We start from the raw sequence: 20,064 nt of genomic DNA, 5'->3' as shown, positions 1-20,064 counted from the left end.
AAAAGGATATGACTATTATCTAAAATTATGTCCCAGACAATGTATTTTTTATATTCATAATATTTCTACACTAAAGATGGCCAGTTAAGTGATATCATGGATAGAATGCCAGGACTTGGAGTCAGGAAGACCTGAGTTTAAATCTGGCCTCAGACACTAACTCTGTGACTCTGGGCAAGTCTCTTCGCCCTGGTTGCATCAGTTTTGTCATCTGTCAAATGAAGTAGAGGAGGAAATGGCATACTATTCAAGAATCTTTGCCAAGAAAACCCCAAATGGAGTCACAAAAAGTCAGACAAAACTGAAAAACAAAAACAACACATTGAAGATAGAGGAAGAGATCCTGTATTCCCAAAGCCATTATTTGAAGAGAGTAAGCTTTGGCCACTTCTGATAAACGTATAGTCTAGAGTTAGCATTTTACCAATCTAAGTTATTTAGAAGAGGCTAATCAGCAGAAATTTGGCTGACAAAGATGAATTTAGCTACAAAAGGAGGCAGACTGTGAAAAGAATTCTGGATTTGGAATGAGGAGGACCTGAGTTCAAATAATACTTTTGCTATACTCTATCATTGTAATCTTGGGAAGGTCACCTATCTTCAACCTGTTCAAGCCTTAGTTTCCTAATATATACATACTAGGCAAAATGGGCTCTAATGTTTACTGGAGATTTGAATATATGAACCTTTAGTCTACTAGGCATGGGAGGGTTGCCATCTGCAACATAAGGAGTACCACCACAGACCTTAAAATAACTATCCTCACCACAATCTTGTAAGATTGGTGGGACAAATATTATTATTCTTATTTTATAGATTAAAAGCAACAATAAAAATCCATCTAACAATAAAAAGCTATGGACTTTCAGAGAAGTTAAATCAAAGAGCTAGCCCAAGATTGCCTCATAATCTAAATCCTTTCTCCTTATAACTTCTTGAAGACCTTTCTTTAGTAGTATGCTCACTGACTTTTGAAGTTGCTTTCTGTTGAATTTGAAGCAATGATCAAGGTTAGAAATGGTTTCAAGTTAAAATCCTTAAAAATATCAGAAGTCTGTGTTGTCTTACTTTTTCTTTAGTTGCATGCAATAAAATATTTTAGTAATAGTAGCTATTGCCTGTAATAAATTCCAAAGCAGATGACTGTTCATGATATTCTTTCTCTCACATTCTCTCCTATCACAGAAGAAGGATTTTGAGCTGTTCTCTTTTGGCAAGCATTTTTAATTATCTTGGAAAATGGGGAATGTGCTTTTCCTATATGGGGTGTGAGAGGAATGTCTGTCACTTTTCTCTCCTAGACGTTTGCTTAAATTTATTTTACTGGCCAAAAGAATGACAAAATACCCAAGAAACAGAGCTTTTGGCAAATCATCCCTAGAGTTTCATTCTTGTCAGTTATTTTGTGTAGCAGGCTATTAAAAGAACATATTGGCTGTCATTGATAATATCTTTGCATTACATTTTTTAGTTGTCCTCCTAAGTTGTTATTAGAAATAAGGAAAGTAGAATATGTGCTTAAAATCCCAGAAGTAGCTATAATAAATTGATATGCAAATCTTGGCATATATATTATTTTTACAAATCATTACTCAAGTATTTCAGATGGTAGGAAAATAACAAGTTATAATTTTTATCTTTTTGTTAGTGTCTAGAGGCATACTCTATATGTACATATATACATGCACATTTATCTGAAACAGAATTAATTGATTTTTTTTGCAAAGAAAAATAGAAGTTTATAATTTTAAAATAAATTTGGCTGTGTGGTACACCAAAGAGATGTAGAATTGAATAGGTGTGAATCTTAACTTGATAGCTATAGTTAGCTATCATTAACATTTTGAAAACTGGCCAAAGTAGACTAGAATGGGTTTGTTTTGATTCAGGAATGTCTGAGTATTTTGGAAGATGGTTAGAAGTAAATATAGAATATAGAATTTGGGTGGTTTGTAGAGTTAAGGGAGAGGAAGAGAAGCAGCTAAATGATGACCTCACCAGTTCTCATGTGCTCAATATTTCCCTATTTATGCGTATGACTCTCCAATCTACATAGCCTTTTCCCTGAGTTTATAGTCCCACATCTCTATCTTTTTGACAATTCTACCTGAATGTCCCATAGAAACCTCTAACTCAACCTGTCTAAAATGAAGATCATCATGCTTCCATTATCCTAGCTTCTCTTTTTCTGTTAGGAACATTACTATTCTTACATTTATTTAGGTTCACATCTGTAGAGTTATTTTGTGCTTCTCACTCTCTTTCCATCTCCCCCATATCCAGCAGTCGATAAGTTTTTAATTGGCCTCTCTACATCTCTTTAACATCTCTTCATTTTCCATGATCCTCATAACCTCTTTCCAGGACTGTTGCAACAGCCTGCTAGTTTTTCTTGATGCTTCTAGTCTCTCTTAAACCTACTCTATAACCTTTTGGCCAAAGCAAGGTAACCTATCATCTATTGCATCCCAAAGATTCTGACTTCACACAAACTAGATCAGATCTTGGCAACCTGAGTGAAATATAGACAGTTTCTGTCTTTGCCTCATTATAATTTCAACAGTATAGTCTGGGGAAATCACTGTAACAAAGTTTAGATTTAGTTCATGTCTAAATTTAATGTCTGAATGTGAGAGTTCTCAAACTTTATAATCACTTTATGTACTGTATGTATATCAGGTATGGAATATGCTTTGCTAATCCCTACACTAATGCCCAGAGAAGGTACTTTGATAAGGGATCCATGTACAAATAAAGAAATTTAAAGCTTTCATCGAGGCCAATAGACCCATTGTCACCTTGATCAAATTTCAAGAGTCATGGAACAAACATTCTCTTCACATGGATTTATTTGGACTTATGCAGGGAACTCATGGTGATAGGAGGTGTGCCATGGTTCATATTTCTCTTCCCTTCATCCCCATATACTGGTTTTATTCTTCAGCTGCTGAATGATTCTCTTCCTTTTCTTAGGAGCATGCTATTGAAAAAATAATATTCTACTTATTGTGGTCTTGTGCCCAAAAATTCAAACTCAAGAGCTCTGACTTGAATTTAACCACATGGCAATTCCTAAAGCTGGTTCTGTGCAAGAAATTTTACTTCCTTGGCAAGAAGAGCAATTCATACCTACTTTCGAGGGAATTTAAACTCCCATCATCCACCCCATAGTAGTTTGACATTTAGATGCTATATCCTTGAACTCATCCTTTCAGGGTACACACAAGCACATGTCTACCATTGACAAATGTTTTAATATAAGTAGCTATTATTGTTCTTTGGCGTGATCAAAGAAAGGAATTCCCTCTTCAAAAATGTTTCTGCACTTCAGCAGAAGAGACAAAGTCAAAGGCTAAAAAAGCAATAAAAAGTAAACAGCAAAAACAACAACCTAAAGGGTCTTTTAGGTCATTTCAAAAACTGCAGAGGAATGTATCTTTCAAAAAGAATATCTCCTCCTATGATTCAATCTACCAATCATTAGGAGGTAGTTCTAGTATTGTAACCCAAGTAACAGGTCTCCACTGACCAGGAGAATCAAGACTTACATAGATCAGTCTGCTATACAATGAAATCTCTTTGGTTAAAAAGCTTCACTGGTTAAAAAGTATAAAGTAATCCTCACCTGTTTACTATTTAAAGGTCTTCAAAATCTATCTTAACCTATATTTTTACTAATGATATTATCATTACTATCATTATTGACACTATTAGTTATTTAATTGCAATATTCAATTAAACATAATTTAATCAATTACCTCAAACAAAATAAAATAATTTTATAATTATTATTAATAATAGAATAATAGCAATAATAATGTTAAATGAATAACATTTATATAGAAACTACTATATTGTAGGAATTATAGCTAATTTAGAAAGATTTCATTTGATCCTCACAACAATACTGTGAGGTAAGTATTATCATTATCCCCATTTTATAGTTGAAGAAATTTAAACAACCATAGGTTAAGTTACTTGCCTAGGGTCATGTGGATGGTAATTGTCAGGCCAAATTTGAACCAAAGTCTTTCCAACTAGGTCCAGTGCTCTAGCCACTATATCACCCAGATGTCAATAATATTTAATATAATACTTTCCTTAATGAATCCTTTGGTCCAGCCAAGTTGGCCTAATTACTGACCTCAAACATAACAATAAATTTGTCATTTTTGTGCAGCTAATCGTTTTGCTAACTCATCATTACTTGTATCTCAAAATCTTAAGAATCTTTATTTTCCTTCAAATTTACCTGAAGTATTACCTCAAACACATGGTATTTCATAATTCTGCCAGCTGTTCTTACCTTTGTCACCTTGAAATTACCTTCTTTTTAATTTTATTATTATATACATTGAAATTATTGATTATTATTTACCTTCCAACAAAATACTACATTATGCCTCATTGTGTCGTGGTGCTAAGTCTGGAATCTAGAACATTATGCCTACAATGATGGTAAAGCATTAAGTCACAAACAAAGTCAGCATATACATATACAATACATACGTATATATTATATAATTAATTTGTATATATACACATATATACATACTCATATATATAAACATACACATATATAAAAGATGTACAGAATTATTAATTGTTAATTAGTATGCAACCTTAGAAAATATCTTCAGCTCATTTCTTGACAAAATGAAGTTTTTAAATATACATATGTATATATTTATACATGCAAATGTCTTATGATGTCTTCTTTAGTATGGTTAAGGTAGGAAGGGAGATTCTTGGGAACTTTAATGTAACAACATAACATTTAAAAAAAAGAAAAATTGAAGCATGCTAAGCATTGTAAAAATAAAATAATGAGAAAAAGATAAAATGCTTTGTCAAAACTATCTTCCTTCTCAAAACTAAGATTTCTATGAGCTTTTATTGCTATTTATGGTATGTCTCATTTCACTGATGAAGCTTTCTACTTCTTAGCCAGTACAAGATAGTTGTATTAATTACTGCCTTATAGTAAGAGCAAAATCAATATAATATTATATATGGCAAATGAAATATAATTAAAAGAATAACTGTGAATGTCTACCTCTAGAGAAGGAACTGATAAATGAAATATTCGACGTAGTTATATATATATATATATATTTACCATATGATGACTTCTCTAGTACAAGTTGAGAGTGTAGGAACTTTTCCCTGGGAACTTTAATGCAACAAATAAACTAGTTAAAAACAAATGAAAAACTAAAGCATGCCTGTAGTTGTAAAAATAAAATTATAGGGAAAAGATAAAATGCTTTGTCAAAGCTATCCTTCTCCTCTTTGCTTTCTAGTATAAAGGAAATGTTAAACTACAGGGAAAAAACATTTACTGGGGAATTACTATGTTGATCTTTACATTTTCTTGCAACTGGATGGATGACACTCCTTGGATTATCTCTATATTGTTTACTGTATGTTTAAGGCAATATGGATTGTTGAGAAGTACCTGTTCTCTGTTATTGATTAGGATCTAGGTGCTTCTGGAAAGACATTGACTTAATTTTAGGAAACCCATAAATTAATTCTGAAAAGTCTTAATTAATAATATGACAATAATTTCCATAAGATAAGAGAACCATGGATTTATAGATTTATAGAACTTAACATATTATATAATCCAATGTCTTATTTGGTAAATAAGGAAACCAAAGCTCAGAATAATTAAATGAGGTGGCCAAAGTCTAAGAGCAATAATAATAATAGGTAATATTTTATAGTGTGTACTATGTGCCAGGTTCTGTGTTAAGAGATTAACAATGATTATCTTATTTGATTACTGGATGTAGGCTCTATTATTATGCTTATATTATAGATGAGGAAACTGGGATAAATAGTTAAAGTTGACTATGGTCACTAACCTAGTGAGCACCTGAGGCCATTGACTTTATTTATGTTCAGTGCTCTATCCACTAGGTAGCACCTAGCTGACCCTACACAAGTGTTTGTGCTGATATTTAAACCCAGAACAGATTTATTTGCCCCTCCCACTGGGATTAGAGCATTGTTCCTCTCCTGGGCCTGTTTTCTACATATTCTGTTTTGTGGATGAGGTGTTTCATATTTTCCTCAATTTTTTCATTCTATCAATTTTGTTTTATAGTTTCCTGCTGCCTTTTGAAGTCATTTGCTACTAGTTGTTGTATTCTAGTTTTTAAAGAATGAATTCCATCCCTGGCTTTTTGGTCATCCTTCTCCTTCTGGTCTGATTTTCTTTGAAGGTCATCTTTCATCTTCTTTGCCTCATCTTTCATTTCCTTTGCCTTATTTTCAAGCTGATTAATTTTGGCTTTCAAGTTCTTTTCCCAGTTGTCTTCAGCCTCTCTTAATTGTTTATTGAGTTGTATTTTGAGTTCTTCTAAAGCCTGTGTCCATTTTGCTGGAGTTTCTGTGTTTTTGCTTGGTGTTCTTTGATCCTCTGTTTCATTTGCTCTTTGTTCATTGCCTGGATAGAAGCTGTTGATTGCAATTTCTTTTTTTTCTGTTATTTACTCCTATTTTCCATTTCTTCCTCCCCTGTAGTTGCCTGTAATCTTGCTCCTCTCATTTTGTGCTGGATCTGTGAATTTAGGCTGTTCTGTCCTGAAGGGGTTTCTCTGTTATGCTGTTTGGTCAGGTAGTCTGATCTTCCCTAGCTGATAGCAGAAGCTGAGAAGGTACTGGGTTTCCCACCCTGTGGTCAAGGTTGTTGCCTGTAGTTTGTTTCAGCCTTTCAGATCAGTCTGTGGGGGAGGGATATTGGAGCTTGAACTTCTTTGCCCTCTGAAAGCTTCTTATCTGCCCTTATTGATGAGATTGAGCCAGGGAAAAGTTGATCTGTAGAGCTGGCTGTGCTCTGAGACCAAAACCTCCACAAAAGGGGTGGGGGGAGGCAAGATGGAGCATTTCCACTGAGACCGGACTGCCTGCTCTGGGCTTCTCTTCCAGCTGCCTCTACACCACCTGTGTTCTAAGGCTTGAGCCTGGCACAGCTTTGCTGGCAATATTCTCCCTCTGGCCTAGCGCCCTTGCCCACCCAGAGATTCCAGCCACTGCTGGAGGCTTAGTGCTGAATATGGGGGATGGGTCCTGGGACTTTACTTCTTCCTTCCCCTTAAACCAAAATGTTCTAGAGTTCAGGATTTTTGGGGGACATATTTTTTAAGTTGGGTGCAAGAGGAGAGTTCCCTAACTCTGTCCTGTTGTTAGATTTGGTTTTCAGTACCCTGGAAGTGCTGCGTTTTTGATCAGTGAGGAAGGGTTTATAGAGGTCTGAATTTTTGCTCCCACTAAGCCGTCATCTTGAAGTAATTTCCCAATTGATAAGTTCAAGTGGCACGAATAGGCTGTTTTCAGATAAAGTAATCAAAACTAATAATAAGCACATACAAAAGTTTTCTAAATCCCTTATAATCAAAGAGATGCAAATCAAAACAACTCTGAGGTATCACCTCACACCTAGCAGATTGAGTACCATGACAGCAAAGGAAAGCAATGAATGTTGGAGGGGATGTGGCAAAGTTGGGACATTAATGCATTGCTGGTGGAGTTGTGAATTTATCCAACCTTTCTGAAAGGCAATTTGAAACTATGCCCAAAGGGTGCTAAAAGACTGTCTGCCCTTTGATCCAGCCATAGCACTGCTGGGTTTGTACGCCAAAGATATAATAAGGAAAAAAGACTTGTACAAGAATACTCATAGCTATGCTCTTTGTGGTGGCAAAAAATTGGAAAATGAGAGGATGTCCTCCAATTGGGGAATGACTAAACAAATTGTGATATTACTGGTGATGGAATACTATTGTGCTAAAAGGAATAATGAACTGGAGGAATTCCATGTGAACTGGAATGACCTCCAGGAATTGATGCAGAGTTAGAGGAGCAGAACCAGGAGAACATTATACACAAAGGCTGATACACTGTGGTACAACCAAATGTAATGGACTTCTCCATTAGTGCCAAAGCAGTGATCCTGAACAACCTGGAGGGATCTACGAGAAAGAACACTATCCACATCCAGAAAACCTATGAGAGCAGAAACACCGAAGAAAAAGAACTGCTTGATTACCTGGGTCAAGGGATATGATTGGGGATGTAGACTCCAAATGATCATCCTAGTGCAAACATAACAATATGGAAATAGTTTTTGATCAAGGACACATGTAAAACCCAGTGGAACTGAGCATCAGCTACAGGAAGGCATGAGGAAAGAAGGGGAGGGGAGGGGAAGGAAAGAATATGGTTTGTGTAACCAAGGAATAATGTTCCAAATTGACTAATTAATTAAAATTTTCAAAAAAAGAGCAATGTTTCTCCCAAAGACGTTTTATTTTGAAAATGAATTTTGGAGTGAGAGGGAGAAGCCAGTGAAGGTATATGTCAAATGCCAGACTTGCATTATCTACCTTACAGGAGTATTTTATTTCTTTAGTTTTATTTCTTTATTTTTAAACCCTTACCTTCTGTCTTAGAACCAATATTGGTTCTAAGTCAGAAGAGTGGTAAGGACTAGGCAATGGGGGCTAAGTGACTTTCCTAAGGTCACACAGCCAGAAAGTGACTGCGCCCAGATTTGAACCTAAGATGTCCTGTGCTCTCAATCCAATGAGCCACCCAGCTGTTCCCTCACAGGTATATTTTAATTAATGTATTATAGCCTCAGAATTTAGATATGTAAATTTTTATATATTTACACTATCATGTGTATGGAAAGAGTGACAGACCTGAAATCAAGAAGACTCATCTTCCTGAGTTGAAATCTGGCCTCTAATACTTGCTAGCTGTGTGTAACCCTGGGCAAGTCATTAAACACTTATGGCCTCATTTTCCTCATCTATAAGAAAAAAATGGCAAGCCACTCCACAATCTTTGCCAAGAAAACCCCAAATGGGGTCAGACTGAAAAATCTCAAAAGTATCAGAGCAGCTTAAATTAATTAAATTTGTTCAAACTTAATCTGCACTAAGACTTTTGAGACTCCTTATATATTCTGTAGATGGTAAATATCACAAAGAAGACCCTCTGTTCTGGGTACTGAAAGCAAATCTTTTTTCCAGAGGCATGAGCTATGAAATAGAGAATGCAAATGTTCTTCTTACAAAGTAGATAGTTGTTTTTTGAGCCAAATATCTTTCCTTCTCCACCTTGAAAAAAAGCTGGGCTGTCATTTTATGATATTCTGTGAAATTGATGTTTGACCTTAAAATAATAATATTTAAATAAACATTAAATATTAATCAGTATGCAGCCTTAGAAAATATTTTCAGCCCATTTCTTTATTGACAAAATTCAGTTTCTCATTTTTTATCATAAAAGAAGATGACAAAGTCAATACAAGTATAAAAAGGCACCCTGAGTCCTACCCTGCATTTTTAGCAAGTCAGTTATAAAATAGGAGCTACACAAATTTTTATATCTTAAGAGATAAAAGAGGTTAAGTAAGTAAACTATAGTCACATAGATACTAAATGTAAGAAATAGATTTTGAACTCAGGCATCCAAAACTAGAATTCTTTCCATTGTACATTGCTCTCTTGCGCTAATACAATTTTACATATCGATCCCATATTGTTGCATCTTTATAATTTTTTCATAACATTTAACTTTTTATTCACTGTGCTGATATATTTCCATTCTTAGAAATGTTCTGTGTTCTATTCTATGACTGATCAAATTCACTTAGCCTGCTTTTGCTTTATTATGCATTGAATGCAATACTAATATGAAACTCAAAAAAAGGTTTTGTGAATTTTTTCCAAGTTAAATTGGATGGAGTTAAGGTATAAAAATGTTTAGATTGGTATTATTTTTTGTTTTGTTTGTTTCTAATGTATGCTTTTTCCATTTCTTCCTAGTGCCTGGAACCCTGCAAAGAATCATGGGAACTAAAGAAAAATCAATGCCAAAGTTTTTGTGAGGTATGCCAACTCTGAAATACTTCTTCATCATTTAGTCCTATAAATTTATGATATGAGAAATCAAGATGAAAGGTTCTCAGACAGATTATGACTTTCAAAAAGGGACATTTTTCTTTTCTTTTTTTTTCTGGTTGGGAATGGACAACAGAGGGCAATATATTTTCTAACTTCTGCCATTTAAAAAAAATGTGGTAACCTTGCTACTTATTCCTCAATCTAATCCATGAAATAACAGGAAACCTAAGTGGTAAGTAGGTATGGGGAAAGGTGAACAGATTTTACTATCCCATTTACCTAAGTGGCTTTTTCAAACCTTTTCATTCCTTACTATGCATCCCACAGATTCTATTCCCTTTTCCTCCTCACCTGAGAAACTTGCTTGATGTTTTAATGAAAAAAAAAATGAGGCCATTTGCAGAGCTCCCTTTTCTTCTCTATTCCTCATCTAATTTCACTCAAATATTTCTGTAACAATCTCTTCCTTTATCCTTATATTACATGGAGAGGTGATGCTTCTCCTTGCCAAGGCAAACCAATCTATCTGTACAGGTGGTCCCATTCCATCCTGTCTTTCTAGCATATTGTCCCTTTTATCATCCTTATTCTCTCACTACTCTTCAATTGTTCCTCATCTCCAGAGGACAGTTTATAGATATGCTGATTCTAAAAGGCACACCCACAACCTCCAGCAATCCCTCACTTGATCCCCACTGGCTATTATCCTATTTCTCTCTTCCATTTATGCCTAAACGCCTAGAGAAGATGATCTACAATAGGTGCTTCCAATTTTTTTTTACATTTTTTCAGATTAATAATCACTTTATGACATTTGATAATCTACGTTCTCTTCTTTACCCTCTTTCTTCCCCCTTCCTTGAGATGGCAGGTAATTATATAGGTTCTATATGTGCTATCATACAATGCACATTCATTATTCCATGTTCATTGTATTGTGAAACAAGAAACATATTATTTATACCAGAAAAAAATCTTCTGAATGTGATAAGGGGAAAATTGTATGTTTCAGTCTGCATTTCGACGGTCAGTTCCTTATATGGCAATGGATATTCTTTTTCTTCATGAGTCCTGGATCCTTGCACTGATGATAATACTTAAGCCATTCAGAGTTGATCTTTATACAGTATTGCTGTTACAGTGTGACCACTAACTTTTAAAGACATTCATAACCAGACCTCTTTCTAAATTTCCAGTCCTTTTCCTCTTTATCCCCCTCACATACTCCATGTACGATAAACTTAAAATGACCTCCTAGCTGTTTCTCTCACGGCATTACATCTTCCAACTCCCATACTGTCCCCATTGGCTGCAATAACCTTCCCCTTCCTATTTGCCTCCTGGTTTACCTAACTTCCTTAAAGTGGTAGCTCAAGTTCAAAATTCTACAAGAAGCTTTCTCCAAACCTCTTTAATCTTAGTGACTTTCCTCTGAGATAACCTCTAGTTCACACTGTAAATATCTTGTTTGTGCATAGTTGTTTGCTTGCTATCTTCCCTGTTAGGCTGAGTTCCTTGAGAGTAGGAACTGTTATTTGTTCATTTGGTTTTGCCTTTTTTTGAATCTTGAGAGCATAATACAAGGCTTGGCACATAGTAGGTACTTAATAAAACCTAGGTGGGGTATTTCACAACTTAATCACCTGTGGCTTCCCACAACACCCCAGCAACTTTTTGGTGGCTAATGACCATACCTGTCTATACTTCCTTATGCATATTACCTCCTTCAGTAGAATATAGGGCTTTTATATTGATATCCCCAGCACTTATTACAGTGCTTGGCATATAGTAAACTGTTTTCTCTTTCATTCATTCAATTGAAGGAACTAGGACTTTTACCCTGAAGCTTAGAGACTTAGCTAATATTATATGGTGATTATTATATGTTAATAATATCAGCTAATATGCTAGCTGTATTGAAGCATTTAAAGAACTGGTCTGTGGAAGAAGAATTTTCTTTTTCTCTGCTTGGACCCAGAAGACAGAAAATGTTAGCAATTGGCATAAACTATAAAAACATATAGTTAAACTTGATGTAAGGAAAAGAAATCCATGCAGAAAAGGTTTCCTTAGTAGATAATGTGTTCTATCTTTAGGGTTTTCTATGCAAATGGAGGATAATGTCTTTGGGATTTTATTGTAAAGGTTAATCTTATTCTGCTATGGGTAACTATGGTTCAGGTATTGTTCAGGCTAGATGTCTAATAAGGGCCTTCCAGCTCTCATATTCTATGATTCAATGACATATATGTGTCCACATGATCTAATCATACTGCCGCCTTTGCACACATTTGTTCTATACACTATTTTCCTAGTTTTACTTGAGTTCCCTCACATATATCATATTTCTACAGGCATTTCCCCCCTGGTTTTTCCTTCTCATCTTGGCCTTTGTTCTTTGGCATGTGTGAATCTGACTTTCTCACTTTCATGTGCTGGTGGGCTAAGGCTTCCTTTGGCTGACCTCTGGAAAGGGAACATAAAGGAGCTGTCTAGACATGGTGTGAACAGAGAGCAGATAGGTAAAAATAGGAATTTGAAGTGTGATCAAGTTTACAGGTAGGCTAAGTTAGCATTTCCTACTATTCTCAAACATATCACTGTAGTAGGCATGACTTTGTAATATATTCTAGGTGTCATGAAAGAGGACTTCATTGTGTAGCAAAAATATACACATTAATTTCCATTTCTTTTTTACAAATGTTTATTCCTAAGCAGCACTGATGTTGCTTTGGTGTTCCTAGATTTAGGCTCTGAGAAGGGAAAACACAATTGAAGGTCAATAGAGAACTTATCTCACTTGAGATTCTGAGCAGTGACCAGATCCTATAATTGCTATTCTCTCAGCAGCAGCATTAAGGGCTTCTGTTCCAATTTTAGTTTATTAAAATTCTGCTTACGTGTCTTAATTCTGGTTTCCTTTTGTGTGAGAGGTTAATTGAATCTTGAAGGGTAGGGACTGTAGATGCAAATTAATGGTGAAAAGTCAGGCAAGAAGGCCACAATATCCATAGCCAAGTAACATATATATTAAAGGCCCATTTCAAGAATATTGATTATTTGTAAGGATCAAATTCTTTGGGATTTTCCTTCCAATCGATGCCTCCTTGACTCTGATTAAATAGATGAACATTTTAGTATTCATAAGGCTCTGTATTACTTTAGGCTATTTGTTGTTCAGCAGTTCTTTACCACTTCTCAATTATGATTAAGTATTGTCCCATTACGCATATTGTAGTGATTGAAGTCAAGACAGTTGAAAGAGAAACTCAGTTCTCCTTCCACGTGAGATCTTTTTTTTTTAGTAAATTTCAGTTCTTTGGGAGTCCTTTTAAATCACACACTAAGCAGGTTTTACACAAAGTTTTTGTTGATATTTCCTGTTTCTTATGTGATCATACTTTCCACATGTCCTTCTATCTACTCATCCAAGAGAGCTATTCCATGTGGCTAATTGTACTTCTTTAGAGAGAGAAAAAAGTCAGCTGAAGTTATTGATATGTTGAAAAAAATCTAAATACATATACAATATATAAGACCTCCACTTCCAGAAGGGAGTAGCTTAGAAGACTGATTTCTCTTTGAGACCACTTGATCTTAGTAATTTTGTTACATTTACTTTTGATTATTTTTGGTATGTCATATTTCCATTTCCATTTTTGTAGTTGTGTGTATTGTTTCTTTTTATTTTCCTTATTCACTTTACAGCAGATCATATAATCTTCCTATGTATCGTTGTATTCATGACATTGTATATCATTTCTTATAGTGCAGTAGTTTTTATTTATCCATTCCTCAAATGATAGGCATATAGTTTGTTTCTAATTCTTAGTTACCATGAAAAAATGCTGCTATTGATAGTGGAATATATGGGAGTTTTTCCCCTTACTTAAGGCTTCCTCTATACCTAGATCTATTTCCTTTTCTTAGATAGGGCTATCTAATATCTCTGTCTGGTCTTTCAATACTTTTGGAATTTGATATTTTGAAGGTTTTCCTCTATTTTTTGTGTTTTTAGTTATGTTAACATATAACTGTGCATAATAGCTTTCTATTATTGTTTTTTATTTCTTCTGGCTTTACTATGATTTCACCTTGCACATTTTACTAGTTTGTTGATTTAATTTTCTATGTTCTTTTTCAACTTAAAAGTTTGGTCAATTTTATTAGACATTTACAAAAAGTTTTTAGTTATCATTTCTATAGTTTTGTTTTCCTCTTATTTTAAATGTCTCCTCTTTTGTGCTAATTTTAGGTTGGTTTATGTGTTGGGTTTCTATTTTTTAAAATTCAAATTCAGTTAATTAATCTTCTTTTTTTCCTATTTTGTTAAAATGTAATTGTAAGGAATTGATTTTCTCCTTGATAATTGCTTTCACTTAAACCAGATATTTTGGTATTGTTTCATCCTTGTAGTTTTTCTTTTCCATATTTATTCATTGTTTCTATGAGTCGTTCTTTGACCTATTCATTATTTAATATTCATTGTCTCCATTTAGGTCTACATCTTTTGTTTGAAGTCCATGAACCAATTTTAGTTCTTATTGCATCATAGTCTGTAGAGTATATATTTGTTATTTCTACCTTTTTACATTTTATTTTCTACCGTAGCACATTGTCAATTTATATAAAAGTTCCTTGTAATGCAGATAAATATTCATTTTTCCATCTCATTTAAAAGATGCTATATTTTTAGTTTTTAGTTATTTATTTTTTAAACCCTTATCTTCTGTATTAGAATAAATAAAGTATTTATTTCAAGGCAGAAGAATGGTGAAGACTAGGAGGAAATTGAGCTTTAGTGACTTGCCTAGGGTTACACAACTAGAAAGGATTTGAGGCCATATTTGAATCTAGGATCTCCTTGTCGCCAGACCTGGTTCTCTATCTCCTGAGCTATAAAGCTGCTCTGATTATAGCTTTTTTTTACCCTAGATTCTCCAGAAATTTGTTCAATTTAACATTTTTGTCTTTTGATTAATTTTTTCTTAGGCTCATTCAAAGCTTCTAGAGGGGCATTGAAACCTCCTGTCAGTATCATGTTACTGTGTATGTCTTCTTGAAACTTGGATAATGTTTCCTTTATGAATTTGGCTACTAGGAGTTTGGTACATATAAGCTTATTATTGATATTTGGTTGGTATCTATATTTCCTTTTAGCATAATATAATTTGTTTATCCTTTTGTAAATGTGTTAGATGTTTGCTTCTGCTCTGTCTGATAGTATGATGGCAACTCCTCCTTTTTTTAAATTAACTTTGTGCATGTTAATTTTTTTACTCATTTCTTCAATTTTGTTTTTAATGTTTGTTTTTTAAATATATTTCTTGTAAGCAACAGATTGTAGGATTTTTTCTGATCAATCATTCTTTTTTCACATTATTGAATTGTTGAATCCATTCACCTTTATATTTGTGGGTCGTGTATATTTCTTTTTTTTTCTTATAAAATTGGGATTTTTTCAAGTTATTATTTCCCCATTCCCTATCATTTTAGACACACTTCAGCTTTTCTTTGTATTATAAAGGAATGGGCTTTTGAAACTTAAAGTTCAACTGTGGTGTACAGAATTTAAAATCATACTCCAATTTATCTCCTTTTTATTTTGTAAATGCAAAATAGGATATTTGTATTCTTCCCAAACATAAACAAATACTAAGAGTTTTGAAAACTCCTGCATGTACATGTGCATGTATCTCTCTTTCTAGATCTACCTATATCTCTATATCTTAATTTATAAGATGAGTTTTTATATCTCATGGGGCCATTTTGGATTATTATTCTCTACTGCTCCTTGGGTAATGCAGAGGAAGGGAACTCAAGAGGGAAGAAAACAATAAGTATTATGTATCGACTATTTGGCAGATACAGTGCTAAGCATTTCATAAATAGTATCTTATTTAATACTCAAAACAATTCTGTGATGTAGGTGCTATAATTATCCCAATTTTGCAGTTAAGAACACTGAGTTGGTTAGGTGACTGGCACAGATCATATAACTAGTAAATTTCTGAATCTGGACTCTAATCCAAATTTCCCTGACTTCAGTTTCAGATATTTATCCATTGTGCCATCTAGATTACAAATAAAATGGCTAGGATACAAATCTTGAATCCCAATATGGTGTGAAGAAGAAAAATTGAGAGAATCTTCCAAACTATATTCATTTGGGAAGGTTTTAATTCTAAACGATACCTGTCGAACATGTACTTCAATTACTATTTTCTCATACCCCTATCAGCAAGACCCCAAAACAGTGACCCTACGGGTACTTATTGTCATTTCCAGAGTCAGGAGATATCATTTGAGAGACCCTTCAGTTCTTTGGAGCCACAAAGGTATCTTTATTATTTTTTTGCAGTTAAATATACATTTTCCTATAGAACTCCAAATTGTAGCATTACTGCAGACCACCTGTGAGTTTGAGAATGCAGACTTAGACATTTATAGTGTCTCCTGTTGGGATTTCTTTTATTCGAATGCTAATTCTCCTTCCACTGCTGTGTTCCTTAGTTCTATGCCTTAAAAACCAGGTTGGTTGATCAAACATTCCTCTTTAGGAATTGAACCAGAGCCTACACCTGTCTGGGATCTTCTGTAAAGCATTTTAAGGTACATAAAAGCGCTGATTAGAAATAAGTATGGACAAGATGTAATGAGTTCCAGATGTGAGGAGAGAAAAACCTCTAAATGTCAGTTTATTCTAGGTGGCTCAGCATACAACATGTTGACTCTTTTCCTGATAAGGTAATCTTTTAATTCAGTACATCTGAATGGTAATTTTCTCTACTGTAATTTTCTCTCTATGGAGGAAAAAAAGGTTTTTGAGAAAGTCAGTGTGGAAGCCACGTGTGTATGTTTTACAATTTTGTTGAGATAAATTTAATTGCTTACAGAATTAAGACTTTTGAAGAAGGGATTTATACTACAATTTTACAAAATTTATCTTTGGGACTTCTGTCAAGCAAAAAATAGATGAGAACTTCTTGGGATAAAATACTTTGATACTTCAATCATTGGATAGGCTATGGTCCAAAATGGACTCACCTTTTAGCAAATTTTTCTGTCAAGGGAACAGTATCATAAAGAGGTTCCAATATCATTTATTTAGGAAAATATGTGGTCATTCAGACCAGTAGAGTAACATTACATAATTTTCCTTTTAAATTTTATAAAAAGACTATTGCATGTCCATTAACACATAGTTTCCATCTCCATGTAATGATGGAGATGATAAAATTGAAATCCGATTAGAATTTAGCTTATTGATTGATTCACTTTTTTGTTTATTTTATGATCTCTTTATAACCTTTCTTTGCTAAGAATCATATGAAATAGATAATTTTAGATAGAATTTTATACTAATGCAAACTGAGAATACCATGACTATTCAGTGATCTTTAAGAAAATCTACTAATCAGAGAATGAAAACTTTCTTCTTCAAAGCATTTAGCCTTTAAAAAAAAAAGTAAACCAACAAATTTCAGATTTCTTCCAAATACCTAAAGTGTTGAAGAAAAGTATAGAAATTGGTCATACTTTCTTGTCTCTTAATGGCACAATGGGAATTTTAAAATTCTGGGATTCTTTAAGGAACTGAGAATTGAGAGGACTCTTTAAAGTTCTAAAAATTACATGAAGTTTACTGATCTTAGTCTTAAAAAATGAAAATGAGATACATTTTAAAATCTCATGTATTTTATTACTAGTAGAATTAGTTGTATTTAACATATTAAATTAGATTTTTTTCATGTATATTTGTATTTGACAAATTACTTTCCATGTGATTAAGATGAAAATTTCTGTTATGGAAAATTACTACCATTTTTTGAGGAGAAGATTAACAAATACTTCATACAGCATTATGAGCTATAACAGTCCATGGTATTAAAGAATGATAGTTTTATGGTCCGTATTCACAGACTGTATCCTGGTAGGGGAAATATAGGATGGAATCAGGGGACCTGAGTTAAAATCCTGACCTTTTTACTCACTACCTATATGACCATGAACAAATCACTTTAAATTTCTGGACTTCTTTTTCTTCATCTTTAGAATACAGGGGTTTCTATTGAGATGTCTACTATTTTCCTGTTCACCAAAGTTTACAAATTTGGAGTCATTCTTAACTCTTTTTTTTTCTGCAAGTTTCCATATACAAACAGTTACCAACTCTCAATATTCCCTCCACAAAATTCCTGACATCCATCTCCTTTATATTCATAAAATTTTTGTTGTTCAGTCATATCTGATTCTTCAGGATTTCTTTTGAGTTTTCTTGGCAAAGATCCTAGAGTGGTTTGCCATTTTCTTCTCCAGCTCATTTTACAGATAAGGAACTGAGACAAAGAGGATTAAGTGACTTGTCCATGGTCACACACCTAGTAAATTTCTGAGGGCTCTGTATTGATTTACTTAGCTAAGTTTTAAGTGTAATGGAAAATATTTTGTTATTCTAAACACCATTATTATGCATAATTATTTTAGAAAAGGTGGTAAATTCTCTAGAACAAAAAAAAGTAATTTTGAACAATGCAACTTCACTTCAATAACAATTAGAAGCTTTAAAACACTTTAAGAGGTTCATTAAAATGATAAATGATGGAGGAAATTATCAGAGATCATGTTTTCATTGTCAAATAAATTGAAGTATACTATATTTTACCAGATTCATTTTTAAAAATGAAAACATGGTTAACAGATTGAAATCAAATGTAAATTCTTTTGAATAGTTTATAATCTACAACAAGAAAGATTACTCTGGTGTTGCTGGAGATTATTCTTTAAACTGCTTTATATTTGAAGGGTGGATAATCTCATTGGTTTAGATAATCCCTTTACTTTAGTTCTATGATTCTCAATATTATCAGTGGTGAAGTAATAAAAAAAATGGAGAGGATTATAGACTTCTTAGATTATCTACAAACAAAGGTTTCATTGAGCCAGTATTATTGAGACTTTCCCTGCAATGGACAGTAGGGCTCTTCCTAAGATGGCAAAGAGTGAGAGAGTCCTTACAGTATTTATACCTTCAACAGATATAAACTATTGAAATGACCACTAAGGTGGCAAAGATTATTAGTTAAAAAAAGAGAAAAATTACGAGATGATACTTGCATGGCTGCTTGCCAACCCTGACAGCAGCATCTAAGGATGTAGATAGATAGATAGATAGATAGATAGATAGATAGATAGATAGATAGATAGATAGATAGATAGATGATAATGAGCAGAAAGAGCATTTATTTAGATCTTACTGTGTTAAATACTAGGGATAGATATACATGGAAGCCAAACAATCACTGCCTTTAAGGAGATTTCATTCTAATAAGATCAAAAGGGGATCTGGAAAGTGGAAAAAGAAAAAAAAAGATAGAGGTAAGTGAAGAAAGAGGTATCTATCTCATCTACCCAAAGAGAAGATACCCTGTAGTTTCTCCTGGAGTCCATTTTTACAAACTGTTTGTACCAAGCACATTTTTACTCCTTCTACAAGAATTTTTAGTTATAGCTCTTTTTGGAAGGATTGTCAGAGAATTTTTAGCTTTCATTGCTACTAAGCTACCATCTTGACTCCTTCACATAGTTAGTTACCACACTTTTATGCTGAAAATGGAATATTTAATAACTTTGCTATAGGCTTTAAACCTCAAACCTTATATGAAAAAACAAACTATGAGGTGTTCAGAAAAACAGTCTGTATAGCTTAAAATCTTTATAAATGAAAAATTCTTAGTTTAGAATCCATGGATACATTTTAGGTAATTCATGATATTTTTTGGGGGAAAAATGCATCTTTAATTCAATATAATTACTTTTCTCTGTATTCTGTTTTATGTATTTTTAAAAAGTCTTAGAACAAATTCAGGCATGTGAATATGATAGAATATTATATGTCATAAGAAATGAGGAAATAGATGGTTTCAAAGATATGAAAAATCTATAGGAACTTAGGGAGAGTGAACTTAAGTGAAACAGAAGAATAATTAATACTTTAACATCAGTAATATAAAAACAAACAAATTTGAAGTCAGATGAAGACTAAAGTGATAATAGTATTTAACAACAGTATAAAGAGAAATGAGTTTGAAAGCTGTAGGATCTATGATGAACACAATGGCCATTTCATGATTCCAGAGGAGAG

General features: G+C 33.5%; 1 protein-coding gene across 1 annotated transcript in view; it reads left to right on the top strand.

Annotated features, from left to right (window-relative positions):
* The window catches only part of ANOS1 (anosmin 1), a 228,090-nt gene that overhangs the window by 110,468 nt on the left and 97,558 nt on the right, over positions 1-20,064 (top strand). Inside the window, exon 3 of the mRNA XM_016424798.2 lies at positions 9,843-9,905. Coding sequence (XP_016280284.1) covers positions 9,843-9,905 — 63 coding nt within the window. The remainder of the gene's footprint in view (positions 1-9,842; positions 9,906-20,064) is intronic.

This window comes from Monodelphis domestica, chromosome 8 (genome assembly GCF_027887165.1).
Source record: "Monodelphis domestica isolate mMonDom1 chromosome 8, mMonDom1.pri, whole genome shotgun sequence".
Taxonomy (NCBI): Eukaryota; Metazoa; Chordata; class Mammalia; order Didelphimorphia; family Didelphidae; genus Monodelphis; species Monodelphis domestica.
Note: the sequence above shows the minus strand (reverse complement) of the source record. Positions and strands in the feature narration are given on the sequence as shown.